Here is a 24,448-nt window from a genome sequence, read left to right as displayed (position 1 = left end):
TTTGCTTTTGTTATAGTAATTTATAAATATATATTGATATTTAAGGCAAAAAAGGTAAAGCAAATGCCTCTTTTTTTCCGTGATTCTTAATCATTACAGCTTGAGTGTTCTTGTTTTCAACTGACCATAATGGTTTTAACCCTAGATTTATAACTGTTTCATCTTTCTGATCATATTCTTGACTTAGTTCTTCCAAAACTTTAGGGTTATTTGTTACCATGCAACATGCTCTTAATGTGAAGTAATATATAATTTCCACTCCACTCAGTAAACTGAAACCTAAAAATAGACCCGCTATGCCACCAAAAGCAACTGTAAGAAAATCAAGATAATAGTAAATATCTAATACATTTTTATTTAATAATTATTGTAACTTACCTAGCAAATCTACCCAGCCAAATAATACTTCTCTTCTATACCTCACCATTGGCCATGATACGAAACTGATTTCAAGAGGTTCATCAATCTGATCAGACCTAATAATAATTGTATAAGTCCAGTATTTACAATTATTTTGATTTTAATATTTCATTGTTTCAATAATATATCGACATACTGGGCATCTTGGAGTTTTTCTACTTCATAAACTGTGTTCATACACCCCAATTCACATGGACAGGCAAGTCCATTTAATATTTGTTCTAAAACATGTTGAGTCAATTAGATAAATTCATTAAACAAAGATTCTAACTATACTATTTAGAGATGAAAATTTTACATTTTTGAGTAGAAATTACTCTGTTAATGTATTGTATCATAGATAAAAATGTACCTACTAAATATTAAACTGAAAATACATACTGAGATTTTTACCAATACAATTTAGTCCGTCTAAATCGCAATACTTATAGCCATCTGAAACAATAATACTAATTATGTATACTATAATGTATAATACAATAATTGTTCTATAAATTGGTGCGCATTGGATTTATAATATGAACATTGTTTCTGGAAAAATTTAAAACCTCAATACATATTCGACAATAATTTAAAATACCCAATTAAAATCTTAATGTATAAGTAAATATGGAATAATATGCTATATTATGTAAAAACTGGCATAAGTGCACACAAATCTAAAAACTGCAAAATATATTCCATAAAAAAACCTTAAGAATAATAACAAACACTTCATGGTGTGTAAGAAACCTAAACATAGACAAAGTCCTCAACATTTAAAAACTTGGCAGATAGTTTCTTCAAAGCCATTCACAAATCATTAGGTTCAATGCACTGCCACCTAATAGAATATTTACCATGTACCACTACTCCAATGCCGCCTACTGTGGTCGTCCTCGAATTTCATAGTTTTATTATTTAATTCTTGTTAGATTATTTAAGTAGGTATAGGTGTTTACTATTTCATTATAATTTAAATATTGATTAATTAATTTATCGCACTTAGTGAGTCTTAATATATCTTAACCTAATGTATGTATATATTTCTCATAATAAACTTTCTTTTCTGTACGGTAGGCATACCTACTATAGTATATTTTTTGGCAGGGGCTGGAAGTGAGCTATTCCAGTTGCGGGCTACGTGTGCGGCACGAGCTGTAGGCGACGGCCGCATTTCGCCCAAGACTGAAATTGCCTTCCCGCACGAGCCACACATACTAATTTTTGTCACGCCTCTGCATTCATCGATCACGGAGAAGGTAATGCAGGGATCTATGCAACGACTAGACTATAATTATTATACAATATTTCATGAAAGAAACGATTTGGTTATATTTATTTTAAGCGTCACGAATGGAGGTTATACCATGATTATAAGATGTAACCAAAAGTTTATGTTTTTTGAAGACCGACAACCGTGGTATAGATTTTAGTGTCTGTTTGTGCAGGGTATACGCGCGTGTAATGTGCGCGCAGCACTTTTGGGGATTTCCACTTTACCACCCGACACTGTTAGCATTCCCACTTTACCTCCCGCTGGACGGAAAAAGGACGCTTTCCAACGCTTCAACCGCTATAGAAAACCAAACTTTCGGTGCTGGCGTGATAAAAAATATATTTGTATAATATTGCTTGTATTATAGGTATACCTACATGGAAAAATCAATACGATTTGTTGCTATATCAATTCATAATTTGGTAACGTATAATAATATAATAATATGTACTTTTTAAACTTAATTCAATAGAAAAAATTAAAATAATATTGTAAGGAGACTGGATCTGAAATCGGCATCAGGTTTGTGGTCGTAAGTCGTAGCAGGGACGTAGGAAGCCAAAATAAAATAATATATTAACTGGCATCATAATACTAATGTTCTAAAATTTGTGCAGGATTAATTTGTATACGGTTTTACTGCAGTCTAGGCCGAAATTAGACCAGTTTCATAGGACGTATATTTCGGTTTTATTAACAGAGATTAGTCAACTGCGCTTAAATTACCTTTTTATGAGCCAACTGTGCTCGGATATAATATAAATATATGTAGATACTATATATCTTGATATTGGCTTAGTGGCAAGTGCGTAAAGTTGAATAGATATATGTTTAGAAATTAAAATATAGGTACATACATGCATTACATATGTTTGGCGTGTTACTGAAATTTATTAAATATTAGGTACTGACACTCATCGAAGTCATTATAAATAAAAAAATTAGTCTTGCAATATATTACTATATTATGTAATGAAATATACATATAGCATATATACGGTACCAGTAATAGTACCGTACTTATATATTTAAATTGGTATAGAAATTACTAATTAGGTACCTATAGACTGCACCTATTATAGTGTCCTAGTTATAATATTTATTTATTTTCTATAAGTTCTGATCTAGGGCACTAATATAGATACTATTTTTATAAACGTACAATTAGAAATAATATCTCCAATAAAATCTTTTAAAACAATTTCATGCTTTTTCATAATATGCACTAATTAATATATTATCTCCGTTGTAGCCGCGCATAAACACTGGATGGCTACGATTCCATAGATATTATAAGATTCTTATAATATATATGTACGATTCAGTCTCATAATGACTCTCGCTCATAATGACTGATTGAAATATTTATGGAGACCTTATTAGAGTATATATTTTGACATTTGTTAAATACTATTTTTGTATGTCATGGTACAAGACTACTACAGACCTACAGAGTACTATATGGGAAGATGATGGATTGTGTATCGACACAACTGCAGCAAGCGCAGTTGACTATATCATCATAGAAAAACCATCCCCTTGGAAAACCATCGAAAACCAACCCTACAGATGACTGCAGCTGTTGACTCCTGACGAGGACGACAATCGCTTTGTATATCAGTAAAATTGGTACCTAGGTACTATTAAAAAAAAGTTAAATTACATTTACCTATAGATTTATAAAACCAAGAGACGCATCCACATAGTTTCCTGCTGATGTCCATTCGGCATTGAACCATGCATGCACTAAACGTGTAGTTGGAGTCTGTCAATAACGATATCTCATCTGGAAAAACACATTTCCTCTGCTTTATCGTTAACTGACGAGCGCCTTCGGTGGTGTACGTTTGTTTGCTGTTGAAGAATATTTTTGCTATCCTCCTGGTCCACAAATGTTGTGGTAACGAGTCTACAATTAACATGTCGTCCATGCTGTGTATGAATACCTGCCGCATCATTATTGACAATACAATTACAGGGAGTTTATACTTATGTACTTAAATACTTAATATTAGGTGACAGGAGGTTTTAACGGGAGGACGCATTGGTATACTATCGGAGGGTGTAATGGGTGGATCACCCATCAATACAATTGTCAAATTAACAATAGATGAATTTTTTTTATTTATTTACGTATAAATGAAAAAAACCCAGACCCATCCCAGACCAGAGCCATCCCATACCAAGAGTTGTATCTCCTCAACCCGTCGAGTTATATACCATTTAGATACACTTAAGTGAAGAGAGGTTGGTATAGTAGGTTGTAGCCTGTAGGTGATATAGAAACACCTGCTTATAAGGCTATAGGTACGTCGTGTTGTATGTAGCTAGGTTGGTACTTTAATTTGTCCTGCTCTTCGTGCCGTTGCACATGCTTCTTACCTTTAACGGGTTTTTAGTTACGTTGTCCATGTTAAACGTGATTGTCAGCTTGTTGTCCGTTTCAAAGACGTATTCTATGTTGGCCTTTGAATAATTTTTGGCCATCCTGTCGACCGATAAATAAAATAAATTCAACGGTGCTGCAGATAACTTATGTTATACTTATATATAGGTAATACATAAAAGTGAAAAAAACGTTAACCGCGTTGGGTCGCATTATTTGCATTACCATGGCCAATCCGATACCACGTGTTTGGCATTGAAACTGTAACAAAATCCGTATTCGGTGAACACCGGCTCAAACCCCAAACAACAGTTGTATGATTCGCCTTTGAACGTGCAGTCGTATAGTAAGTCCTCGCAATGATATACTACCTATACGTCAAGCATCGCAGTAGTTATTACTTATTAGTTAATAGTTATACATATAGTAGCTAATTTGCAATAATATAAAGTAAAATATTACTTGATATGCTAAATCTTTAAACTTATCCTTTGGTAGCCAATCGTATTCAGAAAATTGTTTAAACATTTGGACGTTATCGTACGAGAACGACGCAACTTCGTTAACAAATTTTAAAAATATCTCAACGCGCTCATTTTCCGTGTTATTGTCGTACACACTAAAGCAATATACATTTAAAATGATATATTATACAAGTATATACAACAACGAAATTGAATTTAATCATTTAAGAATCAACAGTCTAAGAATATGGTATATGACAATGCAGTGGCGTAGCTAGGATTTTTCTTCGGAGGGGGGGGGCTGATCAACTTTTACACTGTGGTGGTTTACCTAGGTTCTTCCATAAGTTTAACATAACAAACTGTTAATACTTATAGTCAATTTTTGACTGCAGCTCCCTCGGCCCCCCCTGGCTACGCCACTGTGACAATGTGACATGCTGATGTTTGATAAAAACAATCAATAATCAAGACTCCATATAGTTTTAAGCGTTTCATATATAATTTTATGCGTATAATGTCTAATGTAGGTATATTATGTAATGTACAAAGAGTTATTGTGTAAGCATACTCATCCCACTTTTAACCCTGAATAATGTTAATCCTAATTCCTAATTTGTTAAAGGGTACGCTTGTCTGAGTTCCCTAAGCTTGCGTCCACCCACTTTAACCCCTGTCACTAATATTTTACATCTTAAATAATTATGGCATAATTTATTTATCAAAGCTCATATTTAAATGTTTATTTGCAATCTGAAGTGCTGAAATGATTATCTATATTTTCAGATTTTCTATAGGATTCAACTTTTTGCAGTGTAGAACAGTTCAAGTAAACAATAATTACGTCTATTGTCTATAAGTGTCTAACCATTTTTTTCGGAGGTACATAAATCGATGACGTGTCCTTGTAGACTGTAGTTAGAATCAGATAAAATAAATGCATAATATATTATATATCACATACAATAATATATAGAAATAGAAACATACAAATTCTGTGCACTAAATAAAAAAGTCCCCCTACCTGCCTATTTAGTATTTACTATAGAAATACTCGCGTTATAACATCAAAATATGTTCACCTCGTGACGTAGTCCCATACTTTTTCATCGGAAGTTGGTCTTTTAGGACATACTGTTATAGCTGGAAATTGTACGTCCCAGCTGTGGAAGTCCGTATCTAAACCGGTGATGGTCGGACTTGTTTGAAACTTCTCCCAGAGCGATATTATAATGATAGAAGTGACAACGATCCCCACAGATAAGAAACTAAACCACATGAACCTATATAAAATATTGAAATACATAATATATGAGTCTTAAACACAAATATTTCCTTTTAAAATATAATTATTTTATCATTTCTAAGCAATTTTTCGTTGCTGTAAAGAGTCTTTATTATACAATGTGGTTATAATATTGTTAATGTTATATATTGAATTACAATTAAACTAATTATTACTAAACTATTAATTTATTTACTTTTATTGTAATTTTAAGTTTATAATAATTTACAACTATAATATATATATAATAGGTACCTACCTACAATAATAACCTATGTTTTACATTAACTTATTTTTTTTTTTTTTTTTATTGATTAATTATAAATATTTTTATTTGCCAAGTCGAGCACTGGATATGAGTGATATTTATTTATAGGGATATAAAACGTACCATTCAAATTTATGGCATTATAGGCATAGGAAGAATTTCGGCTGGGTGCTGCAATTTTTTCAATAGTATTTTTTTGGAGGGGGGACTTTTACCCCTTACAACACCAGAAAAAAGGTGTAAGGTGTAGAGAGAAAAATGTGTGACTCATGAGTGTACCTATATTCCGATGCAATAGGTTTAGAGTTATTTAACTGTGTTTTTAACTTACTAGTTAATAGTTACTAAGGATGATTTAAGATCCATGATAATGAATGATTGGCATACCGCAAATCGGCATATTATGGTTATTTGAAAATGTTAAAGTGATTAATATCAATCTATCAACATTAATCATTTATAAAAATGGTTCAAGTTTAATAATACCAGATCCAAATCATCCAATATCACATCTGTTTTATATTTTTGTAGACCCATTTTAAGGACTATTATCCTTATTTATACTATATACCAATATTTTAATATCTGATAAACTACACAACCGAGTTTTGAATTAGGTAGGTAGGTACTTACAATGTCCTTATCAACATTTTCAAAAAAACTCCACTAAATAACTTACAGTAAAACTGGAGTTTGTATCACCACTGGGCTTAAAAAAAATTCAATTTCATTCAATTTCATTTGATGAAAACATTGTCTTTGATTATAATATATTATTATATAAAAATTCCAAAAATCAGGATTTGTATAAATTTGTTATTATAGAAAGAATGGTGGCGAGGAATGACGATACTTTATGAATCATACTGTATAATGAATATTTTATTCTCATTTTTCATTGCGGATATTTTTTCCTCAGCCGTCCGTTACCTGCGAGACAAGTGTAAAATTAATCAAATTTATCTAAATACCGTTCGTGAAGTGGCCGATCGCTTTGTGCTATGTATCTAACGCCATGTAATGTGCTGTGGTTGAAAAATTCGTTGAACTGGAGACGCATGCTGGTCTTCAACAGCTTTGTTTTCGACGTGTTGACTTTCTCTGTGTTACTCAAACCGTCAAACATTGTTAATGTTGTTTCTCCAACGGTTTACTTTGTATTGTAACGAACTAGCACCGTCGAATGTGTTTATATACAGCGGGTATAATTGACTGTGAAAACGCGAAAAAGTTATCTCTGTCAATCTGGCGTGTACGAAATATATACTCAAATTATTGGTGTCGAACAAGGGTACCTATACTTTGTTATTGATTTATTTTGGGTATAATGTTTGACACGGACAACAATTATTATGACTATATATACTCTACAGTATATACCTCCTAGTTTACCTCAAAATATAGTTAACAAATGGCATTGAAAATATTCATCGGTGAAAAATACTATATATTATATTTGAATAAATATTTGATCTAGATCTTTAATCCTTTAATCTAACCAACCACCATTATTTGAATAAAAATGACACAAAAAAAAATCATCCTATTATTAAAGGAGCGGCTTACTAGACAATTCATATCATATCTCAGAACTTAGATCGATATATTATGATGTATAGACGTTATAATATATTATAGTTATCCATCATATTAGGTAATTAAATTCAATATTAATATATTTTTTATAAAGTTTTACTTAGCCAATAGGTAATTACAGTATTCCACACTGTTCACTATATTTTACTCACTTTTTTTTGGTAAGCGATGTTATAACTATTAACTAGAACAATAATCGTCTTCACTAATTATTAAATGACACTATGACAGCTACAAATTAATGTATATTATTCGTTGGGTTAGGATGTTAATGGCTTTATACATATTTTTTTTTAACCACGAACATTGCAGGCCAAATTAGAGTAAAATCAGTTAAATTAAATTTTTTTTTATATATTTTATGCTGTTTTGTTTTTTTAAATAATTTGTCGTTTTTCTTAAATTTTAGATTTCAAACAAAATTTTTAAATTCATAAGTTTTAGATTCTGAGTGGAACGATTAATGTTTTTTATTAAACTTATTTCGTACATGTGCTCGTTCACGCTACACAAGCGTGCCATTCATGCTTTTACAGACATATTATTATTGGTGTCACTTAGTTACAACTCCCGTGAATATGAATTGTTTAATTTGTATTAATAATCTATTAGAATATTTTGTATTGTAAAGTACATTTTGAATGAACAATACAATTTTTAATATTTTTTTTTGTTAAATTTATATTATGTGTATTTTTATATAATATCATGTTTGATTGTTTTAAAGACATAATTTGATATTTCTTGGACAAATATGCATGGCATTTTTTTAGAGTTTAAAAATTCTAGTGTCAAGTTTTGAAAAGCACCAGTTAGCGTGTTAGTACCATATCATTATAACTAGTAAAACTGTTGAACTGTGTAAGGGATTTATTGATATTTACACTTAATAGTTGAATAAAATGTAGGTACGTTTTAATAATATAGGTAGTTTTTGTAATTCTTAAAAAAAATATTTTTTCATTAATTCAATGGGGAAAAATAGTTTATTTTGTTAATTAATTTATAGCTACATTTTTTCTCTAAACATTTTAATATTACACAGTTGGATATTATTAACATACGTCACTGTATATATGAGCCTTCACGTTCATTCGTTATTCCTGTCTCCAATCCCTTCACTCTATAATTAGACTCACTCCCCCACCGCAAAACGCGTCAACGCCAGTCCTTGGACGTATATAAAAACAAATATAGAATTTTTTTAATTTGTTTATTTTTCCGTCTTTTTTTTGTAATTGTTTTTACACGTAAAGGTTGATATTTATTATTTTGTGTGCAGTTTGGCAAAAGGCGACTTTAACGACGGAGGCGTAAGTGTGTACTGCATAATATATACGAAGACTTTTTTTTAAAATCTATATTTTCTTTTCGTCGTTTTCGGCATCGGTGGAAGGGACGCGGGTGTATTATAGTATACAGCAGTGAGTCGTGTGTTCCAAAATTAAACTTCAGCCAAATGGATCACCGACACGGTTGTGTCTAGAGTGTACAGTAATGTTTAGTGTACACCGCGCCGTCATCTCGTCGTGTCGCTCTTTCGACTGCGCTGTACCGCAAATCAGCATGACGACGGCGCAATGTTTTCGTCGTTAAAGTTTTCCACGCTGAGGTCGAAGAAACACACGTCTCCGAAGCAAACCGCGCAACACCGGAAGTCCACGAGCAAATGTAAGGAGTCTACACGTGAGCGACATTGTATACCTACGTTCGAAAATATACGATATAATATTATGTATGAGCGGGGCTAAGTAAATTGGCTCCGCATCGAATTTGTGTACATTTTAAACGGGGTAAATTGAGTCCCGAGGAAAAAAAGGTAGTAGGTATAAGTTGGGTCTGGGCTTCAAACCCACCGTTTATACCCCAATATTATAAAATTTGACTTCTATAATAAAGTTTATAAGCACGTCATGAATTTTACTTTAATTTTAATTAAAAAAATAAAATTAATTTTTAATTTTTACAATTTTTACCATAAGATTTTTTTAAATATATACAATGTAAATCATAAGATTTTTAATTATAAAATGTATACCATAAAATATAAAATTTTACATCTAAACAAGATTATTAGATTTTAAAAAAATTGGATCAAAAGACACCTTTTTTACCGGGACTCAACTTACCTACTACTTTTTTTTCCCCGGGACCCAATTAACCGAAAAAAGGTTTAAACTCAATTTATCAATCCCGATTTGAGTGGTCAACGGAAGATTCACGATCGCGTTCTTGTAATTATTCATTTTAGGGCTTCTGGACAAGGTGTGTTCGACTCAGAAAAGCGAAGACAAACGAATGGTGTCCAAGCACGCGATTTACGAGTCCAGCAACTACACGGATCAATGTATGGGTATAATATCTGTATACTATACACAATATATAATATTGTTTATGAATCCTGAGGCTTTAATTTTCGGCTTAAGCTGAATATAAAATATATATATATATATATATATATATTATATAATAGATCTGCAATAGACGCGATAATCAATAGAGAATACATAAATTAACTTAATAGTATATATTATATAATATACGCACTCTACACACATTATTATTGTAAAAGTCTTAATTATTTAATATTATGTAGAGGTAGCTATTATTATAATCAATTACCTCTTGTTTAATTCATTATGGAGTTCCGCATGGGAAGTAATGTATCTGTAGAACTGTAAAGGTGCTATGAAAATATTAAGATCACGCCAAAATACTTAACATACTTTATTATAATATCTAGTAATATATATTTAAAATAGGTAATAGTATATGAAAATTGAAAAGTTAAAATCGTATCATATGAAAAATTAATAAGACTTAGACGATTAAGGATATTGAAACAGTTAGAAAACACATATAGGTATACATCTTTGTTTTCATAAAAACTCAAGTTTCTTATAACTTGATTGGTATTTTAGTTTGTATACGTCTTTAGTCTTTATTTTCAGATCAGTATGTGAAGCACAAAATCATCGACGTGTTCATCGAACGAGAAGACGGTAGTCTCGGGATAGTGCTGCGTGGTGGTGCACATCCGGACCCTGACATGTGCAAGCCGTTGACCGTGACGCACGTCAGACCCGATGGACCTGCCGACAGGTTTGTAACTATTAAAATTTAAATTGATTCCAGATTTTTGGTCAAACGATGTTAATTGATAAAAATTAATAACTCGTCATAAATAATGTTATATTATTATGAATTATGATCAGTGATCTGGCTTTGTGGATATTGGGACTATGTGTAAAATGTTTTTGGGTGAGCCAGTGGCGTGTTTAGGCATTGCTTTGGGGGCTTCGAATGTTTCGATGATAGTATGAACCAGCAATGAACCTGTATGACCTATATGATGTATATATGAAAACAATTCGTTCCAGCTAATTACTAACCAATTAATTCCATAAAATAAAACGGATATTGTAATAAATAAAAATTATTAAATAACTACAAACTAATCAATTACTATTAATACTAAATCCAAAATATGTTATAAACTAATAAACGTCGACCCTACTGGTCATACTGTTGGAATAATAGTTCATATTTTAACCTATACATAGCTATGTGACTACCTAACTGTGGTTACTTTCAACATCCATTTAGATGCTAATTGTCCTTCTCTCTCTCACTATAGCATATATATTTACAATTTTAATTACCTTTTTTTATTCTTCCATTGAGCTAAAATTCTCCTACATTAATGTTCTTTTCAGTTTCATGCAATAATGTCATCACAATAAAATAAATTCTGTTATTATTACTATCATTATTTGTTTATTTATTGTTATTCATTAATTCATTATTATCTTTAATTATTTATTAATTGTTATTACCTACTTATTATCATTATTTTTTCCTTTTGCGTTTGGTCACTCTCAAAATAATAGTTAAAATACAATAATTTCTGTTAAAATGTCATTGAATAAAAAAAACCATCAACCATCAATAATTGCTCAATCGTATATTTTTTTCCGACTGGCCGTGGGAATACCATAAATGCGAACGGCTCTATGCGGGGTATAGTCAATTGGTCGTATGAAATTGGTCTCCTGCAATAATTGGTCTGAGACTTATCAAACTGATAGATACTTGAAGTATACGACAAATTTGTACCGCGACCAATTGCTGAAAAACTCGCTCTAGGTGACGGCTCAACGTGAATTGCCTTCAAACCGGTCCTGCATACAATACCTCCATCCTGCTGTCATCATTACATATAACATTATACATAATATTTGAAATATAAACGTTTGTAATAGAGGTATTAATATAAAGAAATAGACTGTACAGGAAATTTAAATTTCAGTATTTAATTGATACAATAACCGTAGAAGCAATAAGTATATTATGTATATATGAATACAATAGGCACATACCTACCTAATCTATTGCTAGTTTATTGGCCAAAAAGTTTCTAATGTTTTTACTAAAAACTGTACACAACTACACAAGGTGTCACAGAATGACTTGACAAATTAAATACTTTTGTTCTAATAGAATATTAAAATTGTTCTTTAAATATATAATTAATAGACGCTCGCGCTACAAGTTCTGTACAAAGTTGTTGATTTTCATTTTTTAATACTGAAAATAAAAATGTTAAATGTAATTAAATTTTTTTAGTAAAAGTTCAAAATAGCTAATTTTTCAATCTAATTATTAGTTGATGGTAAAAACGTTTATTTAGATAAGTAAACTAGTTTATTATTTAAATTTTTTTTAAATAGTAATATTTTTTTGGAGTACCTAAATTAGTTTTAAACGTAATACCTAACTTTTTTCTAAATATTCTTTTTTGAAATTCTCGGTCTTAAGTAAATCTTAACTTATTTACTATCCATAACAAGATATTTATAATTTTTTCGTTCATTGAACTATAATATCAATTTTAATTTTTCATTTGTCAGTGTCTTTATGATGATACTATATGTATATTGTATATATTTAGTGTTGTTTGTGACTACAAATTAGGTTAGTAAATAAGTGAAGTAACTTATCTTTAATACATTGATTTATTTTTAGAGAAGGCACAATTAAGGTTGGTGATCATTTATTAGCCGTCGACGGTGTTTCATTGAATGGATTGATATTGGCTGACGCTGATGCAATACTCAGACAGTCGGACGGAGCATGCCGATTGACCGTGCGATACCAAGTATCAGCGGCGGATCGAGTCGGTAACACTACTTGTCCAATGTTGGTTGAAGTTGAAAGTCCAAGACCACACCAATTAGGTTTAACTTTGACAAACACGATCAATAATAGCGCGGTCGTAGTTGACCACGTAAAACCTGGTAGCATTGCCGAGCGGTAAGTATATAATATCTTATTACCCGTTCGGCCGTACCTATATAGATTTAATTTTTATATACATATTACAATGTTGATATAAATATATTGAAACAAATTTAGAATTTAAGCTGGGGCGATCTATAATAACACTCTAATATACTAACCATGTATACCTACTTTTGACAATGCATATTACCGTGATGTGAAATTATATTTTGCCGAAGATGCGGTGCTATATTTCCTGGTGACCAAATAGTGGCCGTCAATGACACGAGGGTGGCCGGGTTAAGGACAGCGGCCAGTGATGTGTACAAACTCCTACGAACGTGCGGAGGAGCTCAGTCCACTCTCAGACTAGAAATAATACCAGCATTTACCACAGACTTAATACACGCCGAATGTAAGTGCGAATGTATCATTATATTCCATATTCGAACATACCCATCCAAGTTATATAATTGTTCTAAAACGTAATTTTTTTACGTCAATCTGTTTAAATCCACTGCTATGGATTACGACAGTTGCGTATTTGAGCAGTGTTCATTTCTCAAACAAAAAGGACAAAGAAAGGTACCTTTAAAATGATGAAAATAAATATGATCTATATAATATATATTATTTTTTTGTATATAATCATCATTCTATAGGTTCAAATATACCACTGGTATTAGGTATAGGTACCAATATTTATGTGACATTATTATAATATATTAATATATACCTATTATCTACACGTTTATAGATTGCTCGTCGTACGACTCGCGTCAACATTTGTACTCCGTATACGAAGATCCCATCGATCCGGTAGTTTGGGAACCAACGGAAACGCGTAAGATTGTTCATCATATATTATAATAGTCAAGTACACTTTGTCGTCTGATCATTATACCATAATTTAAAAATAAATATTTTAAATTTTAACAATATTTATCTTGTGTATAGACAACGTGGTACGAGTAGATTACACTATATTGACTTTGGTGGCAGACGAAAATGGTCGGTTTGGAATGGACATTCGATCGAATAACTTGGCACTCGTCGTTTGTTATATTGAACCGGGAGGACCCACTGACAGGTTTATTTCATATTAAATGTCCTTTTTCTCGTAACTTTCTTGTTTAATTAAATATTTTTTTTTCCTAGGACCGGTTGCGTGCAAGTTGGCGATCGTATACTCTCAGTGAACGGGTGCAAGAGCACCAGTTTCGTACCATTATTCCAACAACCACTGCACGATTTTTTAGGACCCGAAGTTAAAAATGCCTGTATCAAGGTGGAGTTTGATATAACAGACTTTGTAGTTCCCACGTCGGGAGAATTCACAGTGAAGCTGCTGAAAAACGACTACAGAAGTCTCGGAATCACGATAACAGGTATAAACCGTGATCGTATATTACGTATAATAATAATATGTACAAGTACAATGTATGATGTAATACAATGACAATAATCTGTTTTCGCATTTGTTATACTTGTGGACATTTGTAACTATTGATCAATGATCATATCATATTAATCGCCAATCGGTGCTCATATATTTTGTATTATAGACGATGGCAACGGGCAAGTGTGTATTTCGGAAATCGTACCTGGTTCTATAGCTCATCGGTCGGGCACATTAAAAATTAGCGACACATTGTTGGCTGTGAATAATAAATCACTGAGTGATTGCACTAGACAAGAAGCAAGTAGTATACTCCAAGAAGCCGGAGACGTGGTGACGCTGAGAGTACGGACTCCCAATACAGCGATAGGTAATTATATACTTGCAATACACGTCTTATACTCTTACATATAACTTAAAACTGCAGTGGTCAAAGTGGGGGGAGGGGATACAGTGGGATAGCATCGCTCCATTTTTTATAATGTATATTTTCCACCCCTCCTTTTATTTTGTCGAAAATAATACATCGCCCTTATAATTAGATAGTTTTATAATATTAGTTTTACAATAATATAATGAATAATGACAATAAGTATTTAATAATAAATAAGTATCATTACATTTTTGATAAGAAACAAGTACCTACATATTTGTTTGTTCGTTTAAATTGCGCCATAATGTGACAGCTAGATTTAATAAATCTAAACCTACTTTCTTACAATTTTACGTTGATAAGATAATATCTTAATTTAGATCACAGACTTCTATAATACGTATAATATGTATTATAGAAGTCTGTGATTTAGGTCTAGGGACGTTAGGAGTTTACATGTTTTTCAATAATCATTCAAATCACAGCTAAATAATATTTACATTTGTTTCATAATATAGGTACTAGGAGTTTAAGGCAATATTTTTTATTTCACATGTATTTAGCTCTTTTTTCCATAAAAGTGCATATTTTGTTATATACTCATATTTGTATTTGAAGTGAATTTTTTACATATTACCTACGCAATATTTAATATAAATTTTCAAGAATTTGAAAAAAAAATTCAAGTAAAATGATTAAATATTAATTGATAATTGTAAAAATAAGACACCAAACTAAAATCCAAAAATAAAATAAAATTGTAGGTATTATAAAAAAAGTTATAAGGAGTTTAACTTTCATCTCCCTGCACCACTCACATGGAGTATGACTATTTGTTATCCTGACGTATTTTGTCGAGTACATGTTTTGGGTCCAGCCTATTATACAGCGTTACCCAGGAGACACCACGTGGATGTTAGCTAGAAAGTCTCTCGGAAATTATGTTTTTAGTTGCCTTTACTCTGATGTAAAAATTATTAAAATATTAAAATAATTTTTATACTAGCTTCATTTTACCTTAAAATATTAATATATTATATAATACTAACTGACCCGGCAAACGTTGTTTTGCTGTATAAATTATTTTTAATGAATATTTTGGTAATCAAATAAAAAATAACTAAATTATTGTAATTGTGTATTGATGTGTTACATTGGTATATGACTGAAAGAGGAATGGAGCACTGTGAACAATAACAAAACACTAAATATTCATTTTTTTGAATTCATTGTACTTTTATTATCTTTACCAATAAATTTCAAATTACATCTCTATCACACATTATGAAAATTAAAAAAACACTATCAGTCTCTTAGTGAAATGGAGTGTACGATATTTTTAGTGAGTTGATTTTTAGCCAACACAAACAAACTGGATGGTTTACACCCGTGAGAACATGCCACGTATAATTATTGCCTTTGTGAAAAACACGGTGCACCCAAATCTAAGCCACAAACAGACTTCGTTTGGCCTTGAGACTTATTGATTGTATTGCGAATGCCAATCTAATTGGAAATTGAACCCGTTTGAATTCAATTGGGACATCTGTGGTAATAACAGGGATTCGTAGTAGTAATATATCTTCTCCTCGGAACTTGCCATTCAAAACGCTGGTAACAATAACGTTAATCATCAATTTTTGAATGACTAATCGCGAGCCATTGTACAGCCTTGGTGGGTTCAAATTACGAAGTAACAATAGGAGATCCAACCCTCAGTTGTAAATGGTTGTGTGGTGGCATGCCTGGAAAATCCAATGAGTTCAAAAACTCTGCTAGATAATTTACAGTTTCATTGGTTTCCTTTGTCATTTTCGTTGGTATCGCAAACTGTATCGATAGATTTGTATGACACCTAGTCCCCTGGCAACCACTGTTATAGCTTGAAATTCAAATCGTTGATATCCACATTTTTTGCTGCCGAAATTGCTCTTTCTGCCAGCTACTCATAGTTCAAGTATTATGTGTGTATATCGGAAAATATCTGGTCAATGAGATCATTTTGCGAATTAATAATTGTCCAGAAATCATTTGGCAATTTTATGCATCCAGTATTTTCATGTAAAGCTACTTTTTCATCGCCGTTATCTAACAATTGTTTTGAGAATGTTTCAGGGGATGGATCTTGAAGCATTTGAACGCGTATTTGCTTTCAAAAATAAATATATAATAAATAAATAATAATAATAATAATAGCAAACATTAATAAACAAAAATTTCTATCGTAAATCTCAAAATTCCTGTTTGAGCACCTCCCGGGGGCGATCAATTCCGTTTTTAAATTAGCCTAAAACGTATTCTCAGACCTACCAAATATACGCAGGAAATTTTATCAAAATCGGTAAAGTCGTTTTGAGGGAGTTCAATAACAAACACTGTGACACGATATTTTTATATATTAGATATTATTATTTATTCTTTCTATCGTTAGTATTTTCATTATAATATACGTAGTTTAAATTATGAAAACAATTTAAAAGACACACCTTTCATATCACTTAACCGGGTTGTTCTTCACTAGTAAAACAAACCATAATTTCTATTAAAAATTTACTTTTTCTGCTCGGCTGTTTTGCTGAGCTCTGAAAACCAATGTGATATGTAAATTCCACTCTGAATTCCAAGTAAAATGTCTATTAAAACAAATATGTTGAGGTGAGCTGCACCAAAACTCGCATTTAAAAAAAGTAAGTTTCAATTTGCTATTCTGTCCGGTCACGTCGTTATCAACAACATAAAAATAAAAATAAAATACTACCACAGTACCTACCGAGAACTCAACTCGTGTTTAATTTAAGTGATCAAATATCTCGGAATCTAACTTGAGTTTTCATTTAAATAGTATGGTATATTCATTATCAGTGGGTATTTAAACATTATGATCTATGAAACATATGTAGTATAAAAATTGTAATTACGTGGATTAAATATGATTGTTTGATTTGGTTTATTAGATGATTATGAAAACGAAGATGATTTGGTTCAGTACACAGTAGAACTATACAAAAAAGGAGAACCTTTGGGAATTACCATCACGGGCTCGGAAGATTCCCGATTACCAATTTCTATACAAGAATTATCACCAGGTATCAAAAATTACTAAAATATATTATCAAACATTAAGTTCTGATTTTATTATTTAAAGAAATTACATATTTAGTTTTGATTTGTCGTTTATTGCAAATTTACAGAAATAGGCTAATCAAAGTTAAATAAATCTCGAGCATGCTTTAACTATTATAAAATATTAAGTTTAAGTTTAAATGTTCATGATTGGCTAACGATATTTAGTATCGTTAAAAAATTATTCTATACAGTTTTAATTAGTTGAGCAGTTTAATTTATTAAAGTCATAATTTACGCTTGGCTATACAAAATATTATGTATATACGTGGTAAATAAGTCATAAGTACGTATTTTAGATTCTGGGTGGAGCGATGAATGTATTGATTTTACAATGATGTGTGTTTTATTTATATATTTTTTATTTTTTTTTGCATCTGTGTACACGATAAGTAGTCGAAATAATGGTTCGATTTTCAACTTCAGTCTCTTGTTGAATGGGAAAGTGAATCTAGCGGAACTAGAAATCGATTTTGGTTTTTGGTGTAACTCTGTTAACAAATTACCATAGATTATACATGAAATGTTCACTGGTTGTTTATATTAGCATTTTCTATACACGATACAATTTTCAAAATATTTTGATTTGTTTACGGACATTTTCTGTTTTCAATTTTTTTAGTTTTTTTTTTCTACGAATGTCAATACAATTTTATACAAGGCTCCTGATATATTGGTACTGGAGCAGTTAAAAAATATTAATAATACATAGGCACAATTTTTTTTTATAAGCATTTAAAGTTTAAATTTTGACAAAATATATCAAATTTAAAATTTAATTATTATTTTGTAGTTAAAAATTTATAAAATGTTCAACTTTTATAGCTAAGGATTGAAAATTTCAAACAAGGTTCCACGTAAATAGGTTATATATTATAAATTACTTTATTCGCAATAATATCATCGTATATACTTAGTAATATCATAGACCGTCTTCGCTTAGAATCGTTTTTCTTATACAATTATAATATATCATTGAATTCAAATTTAACACAGTCCATTACAGGGACCCACTTGTAACCTACTGTACAGTAGAGCGACACCTACTAGCCCACCTTTTATTTTGTTGGATCCAATAATAATAGGTATAGCCAGTTATAGCGTATTGCGTTGTATAGTTGCATGGAAAAATGCTGACGTACAATACAGCAGATAAAAATCGCTATAAAAACTCGAATCGTTAATATAAGTTACGGTTATTATTTATACGCCATACACGCAAACTATAAAACCTAATAACAACCACATAAATATTACAGTACGTACAGTGGTTACGTTTTTTGATTTTATCCGAGATATACAATTCACGTTTATTAAACAAAATAATAACATAGAATTATAGATGATATGATAAATATTATATTTTATTTTCAAATATACAGGGTGTTTCACCGAGCATGCTCCCCACTCTCTTTTTCTTCTTCAATAATGTACTTGTTAAAAAATGATTTTTTGAATTTTTAAATATACTCGAAGACCGTATTTCCAAATTCTTAAGAGTTTTAGTTCGGCATTAGAAATATCCTGTGGAGATACAAACTTTTATTTCTCAATTGACAACCCCTTTGTCTATTAAAAATTATTTCACGGATAATTTTTTTGAACATTTGTTTGTATCAAAATACAACTTCAAACTGGTAGTTTTTGAGTTATTTAAATTTGTGTACTAATGGTTATATGGTAATAGGTCCATGATAATGGGTTTGGAAGATATGGAATATACGATAGTTAATATTAATCGATCAATATTTTAATTTATAAAATTGGCCTAAGTATAATAAATACTAGATCCAATAGGCAATTTTACATTTATAATAATATATTCTGTAAAAAAGATTATAATTTATAATTTTGTAAAACCATTTTTGAGAACTTAATAATTAAGTATTAACAGTTCTATACTTCTATGACTAAAAACTACTCGTTCATATGTTGGTATATCATCACTATATATATCAAAATGTTCAAACAAATTATCATATTATATACATTTTATATTTATGCATTTGCGGATTTACCCGTAACACAAAATGGGTCAGTAAAAATCGACAAAAATACTCAGTTAGAAAATATCGGTCACGAAGAAAATGCATACCCCTACAAAAACAATACTAGAAAAAAAATATGGTAGGAAAAAAATGAACATTATTGCTGAATTATAAATCAAGTACCATAAAAATATCCTAAAAATCCTCAAAGTTTGTCGGAGATAAAGTATTATACTATTAACAAGGACTTTGTATAAAAAATCATCTCTATTTATAGTATTATAGCGTTGGCTGGATCTGATGAACTATTATTTTTGTATTGGAAGATAGTTTGGTATAACGCATCATATTCATAAAAGTATAAAACTACGAGGCAAATGATTTGTTTAATGATGGACATTTTTCTTTAGGCCCTTGATATTTTTACATTTATTATACTACACTATATAGTGGCGAATCTATATATATTTTTTTTTTGGGGGGGGGGACATTGTCCTTTTCTAAGTTTTACGACACAAATATTTAAAAACAGCCCAATTTATTAAGCTAGATGTTAGGCCAATGGTGGGGGCGGGCACCTCTGTCCCCCCTTAAATCCACCACTGATACTATATACGGGGTGATCCATTTAAAGTAACACACTTATTATTTCAGAAAAACACTGACATTTTTAAAAATATTAATTATAACATGTTAAGTTGCTATAAAACTAAATTATATTTTTATAGTTATAATTTTAAATGCGTTAAATATCGTTAAAGTACACGCGCGCATTAATCATCGGTCGTAATATTACTATATTACTGTGACGTGCTGTATTGTGCTGCAGGCGGACTGGCCGACCGGACGGGCGCCATACACGTGGGCGACCGTCTGCTGGCGATCAACGGCGCAGACCTGTCCGAGGCGCCGCTGTCCACGGCCATAGCGCAACTGCAGAACACCGACGACCGGGTGGTGATCACCGTTTCGCGACCGCAACAACGGTCGTTGTACACCAGCGCGGGTATGCTGTCCGGGTCGGCCGCGGCCGCGGAAGACTCGGCCATCGAGTCGGACACCTGTACCCGGTCAGCGCCCAACTTGCACGAGCCGACGCCCGACCGGATCGTGTTCCGGCACCGGTCCAAGAGTGCTCAGAGGAAGGTGCCGGAGTTCGACAGCGACTATTTCGGCGGCACTCTCCGTCCGTACTACATACGCGAGCACGCCGACTACGATATCGACAGTATATTCAAGATAGCCGAGAACCAGGACAGGGACGGGCTGCTCGATTTCGACCTGTTCCAAGTACGTCGGCGGCCGTTCTGGTGCAGCATCGTAGATTATTAATTATTATGCTTATCGTTTGATAATAATACACCTAACCACGATGTCGATATAAAGTTCCCCAGCTCCAGGATTTCGGCCTGCTTCACATATTATGAGCGACTGTGTAAATTCCACCGATTATAATAGTAAATTATTTTTCGTACCTAGGTAAATTCCACTTTTGATCTGTAAAATAAATTAATGTAATGTTAAATGTTTAGGATTTCGAACTTTTTTCAAATTAAGACGCATGGATCTGTATTAATTTAGGTTTTTTTATAAATTCACAAAGTAGATAGTATTTTTATAAAAAAATTTTTACTGTCACGGCGTTTACTTGCTATATTTCCAACTTAAAGAGACTTCTACTGTTCAACATTCTACATTTCTACATGACTATACCACTAAATTCGTGTTTGGTTTTTTAATTTGCTCTTTTTAAAATGTTATCGAAATCGCAAAAAGCCATTCGTAGCTGGACTTAAATATTGCATAATATATGGGTCATAGCTAGAGCTGAGAATGTAATATCCTTTAAAACTTTAAAAAATGCCCTTAAAAAATACTTAAAAGCCATAAAAATTCTAAATGATGCACTAGAAAATTGTTTAGCCCCTGTTTATACAAATACACTTCATCAGACATATAAAAATATTGTTATAATTCCTAATCTACCTTTTATTTTATTTAGGTTACTCTATTCAAGGACACGGTGTACGAAGATTTCGGTTTCAGTATATCGGACGGTCTGTATGAGCGAGGAGTGTTCGTCAACAATATCAGAAAAGGTGGACCGGCCGATTTGAGTGGCATGCTGAAACGATACGACCGTATAATTCAAGTAGTTGTTTATTTTATATTATAATATAATATATAATACTATATTGTATATTAATATATATACGTGATAGCACCTGCAGTGTGCACTCATGTTATGGTATAAAGATTAGAAAAATGTGCAAAATCATGCACTTTAATATACTAAAAATACATGAATACGGAGTTTTTTGAGTAATACAATTTTGGCAAGAAAACATATTTTTTTGTTATTCTAATCATGTTTAAAGCACTATTCACAATATTGGAGTAAAAAGTATTACCTACTTATTATTTAACAGTAGGTAACCTATTCGGTAAATATTAATATATCAATATTTTTATATTTTAATAATGTGTTATCAAACATGTTAATGAATGGTGATACTGATACATATGGGAATCACTAAATCATAACATAAAATGTATGTAATATTGTATGGATATACCTTGTATTTATAATTATACTTGGACCATTTTTATAAACTATTAATATTGATAGAATCATATTAATCACTAAAATTTTCAAATCACCATATGACAATCATCCCTTATTTCATGGAGCTTATATTATCCTTAGAACACAAAGATAAATAATTCAAAAATTACTCATTTGAATTTTAATTTGTATAGGTACGTCAACATTTTCAGAAAAAATATCCGCTAAATAATTTATTACTATAGAAAAGAGAGCTCTTGTTTGAAAAACAGAAGTTGGTATATTCAATGGAACACTCCAAGTAGTTAAAATAATCTCAAAGAATTTGAAAACATGGTCCTTAAATATATTAAAAAATTATCAAAATCATATTTTAAACAACACTATTATTGATGAAATAAAGGGGGTCAGCTCGCTTGGTCAATCGCACTCTGTAATCTGTATACAATATATTCATTATTAAACTATAAGCGTTGTTATTCATATTATAATATGATCCATCGACATTTTCGGGAATATATAATAATATACGATGTATTGCATATGGACATTAATCGAACTGTGATTTTCTGCAGGTGAACAACACCAGGACAGACGACTCCGACTGCTGCCTGACCGTACCATTGGTGGCGTCTGCTGGAGACAAAATCACACTGACCGTAGAAAGACGGAATAACATGCCGAGAATTCAATTTCCTTAATCGATTGATAATCACGTACCTACCTATAACATTTACTACTGCACAGAATATCTTAAAAACTCGATTCCACGAAATCTAATTTTGTTTTAGGGCTGAGGACTAATTGTGTTCTATGTATACGTTTGATTTATGTATTATTTATATTATTTTCTTTTTCAAAACGTACTACGCACTATATATTATTTTGATAACAAGTAAAATTCTAATCCTATAATATAACCATCGTAATTATTTAATAAGTATTATTCGTCAATATTTCAATTTTATTTTAAGTTAAAATCTATATTATATAATATGTTACTACATTTTTATATTTAATTTTTTTATACTCATTATTTTTATTTTATCCGTTAATTATAAAAGTGATTATTTATATGAGCGCGCGTGTGCGTGTGTAAGTGCGTGATGTGTGTGCATGTGTACGCGTGTGTTTGTACATGATGTCTTTAAACTGGATATTTTGGGTACCTAATTGAATGTATACTATAATAAACTGTAATTTAATAATAATCATCTGTGATCATTTTATTTTTTATGAACTAACTTATTTTAGTATGTAGTGCACATTAGAAAAATATTCATTTATAGGATCCAGATAGAAATATTATTCAATTACCGGAAAAAATATTTCTTTTTAAATTTTCCATAATAATTAATTGTTATACCTACTGAGGAAATAGAGTACAAATAATATTTGACCAAGTTACCACCTAAATAAGTATTATTGTACCTATCATCTATTATTTTGTAGTTTTATACTTTAGACATAGGCAAGGGTACCTACTTTTTATATATCCGTGTGCACTAATATTGCATATCCAGTACGCCGGGTAACAATGTGATGTAAAAAAAAATAGATACTACAGATTTATTATTATTATAATATTATATAGCTCTTCAGCACGACCACTTCGGCGCATTCACGGATTCAGAGCAAAGATCTGGGGGGGGGGGGGGGCAACAATTTTTATATAACACAAATACAATTACAAATTATAATATTGAATATACACTTTATTCTAAATTTAAATTGTTTTCCCAACATTAGTATTTAGTATAATCTTAATGTAATAAATCAATTAATGATTATATGTATATTAAATAACAAAATCCAAACGTCTTTTTATATTGTCGGTTTTTGCTAAGCGGTTAATTATTAGGTCAATTTTTATTAAATTTCCCTATAAAAAATAGGATAAATAATATGTCGGGAGGGGGGGCCTTAGCCCCTCTGGATCCGTCCCTGTGGTTCGACGAGACACACTGCAGGGGCGCCTTTTGGGTGGGGTATATGTTTCTTATTAGTTAGCCTGCCATTAAAATTATAAATGCTCCATAACA

At 31.2% G+C, this 24,448-nt stretch overlaps 2 protein-coding genes across 7 annotated transcripts; one reads left to right on the top strand and one right to left on the bottom strand.

The window, feature by feature from the left end:
- Positions 1 to 32: 32 nt before the first annotated feature.
- LOC132952539 (sodium channel protein Nach) lies at positions 33 to 7,262 on the bottom strand. Its single transcript, XM_061024861.1, has 10 exons — positions 7,053 to 7,262; positions 5,611 to 5,811; positions 4,527 to 4,683; positions 4,290 to 4,435; positions 4,061 to 4,166; positions 3,348 to 3,624; positions 802 to 855; positions 557 to 641; positions 379 to 476; positions 33 to 312 (listed from the first exon to the last, which is right to left on the bottom strand). The coding sequence occupies exons 1-10, from the start codon at positions 7,205 to 7,207 to the stop codon at positions 41 to 43; spliced, it is 1,551 nt and encodes a 516-aa protein (XP_060880844.1). The 5' UTR covers positions 7,208 to 7,262; the 3' UTR covers positions 33 to 40.
- A 1,771-nt stretch (positions 7,263 to 9,033) lies between these two features.
- LOC132952453 (glutamate receptor-interacting protein 1) lies at positions 9,034 to 23,617 on the top strand. Of its 6 annotated transcripts, none has more exons than XM_061024760.1 (13): positions 9,034 to 9,348; positions 9,929 to 10,030; positions 10,629 to 10,779; positions 12,703 to 12,990; positions 13,197 to 13,372; positions 13,715 to 13,801; positions 13,915 to 14,047; positions 14,116 to 14,345; positions 14,523 to 14,726; positions 17,684 to 17,815; positions 20,670 to 21,130; positions 21,843 to 21,992; positions 22,982 to 23,617. In XM_061024760.1, the coding sequence occupies exons 1-13, from the start codon at positions 9,258 to 9,260 to the stop codon at positions 23,105 to 23,107; spliced, it is 2,331 nt and encodes a 776-aa protein (XP_060880743.1). In that variant the 5' UTR covers positions 9,034 to 9,257; the 3' UTR covers positions 23,108 to 23,617. The 6 variants fall into 6 exon arrangements, with proteins under 6 accessions (XP_060880743.1, XP_060880741.1, XP_060880744.1 ...); XM_061024758.1 differs by having other exon boundaries at positions 9,034 to 9,363; XM_061024761.1 differs by having other exon boundaries at positions 9,040 to 9,348; positions 9,929 to 10,024.
- The last annotated feature ends 831 nt before the right edge of the window (positions 23,618 to 24,448 follow it).

This window comes from Metopolophium dirhodum, chromosome 9 (assembly GCF_019925205.1).
Source record: "Metopolophium dirhodum isolate CAU chromosome 9, ASM1992520v1, whole genome shotgun sequence".
NCBI classification, from domain to species: domain Eukaryota; kingdom Metazoa; phylum Arthropoda; class Insecta; order Hemiptera; family Aphididae; genus Metopolophium; species Metopolophium dirhodum.
The sequence above is the reverse complement of the archived record's forward strand: the minus strand, read 5'-3'. Positions and strand labels throughout refer to the sequence as shown.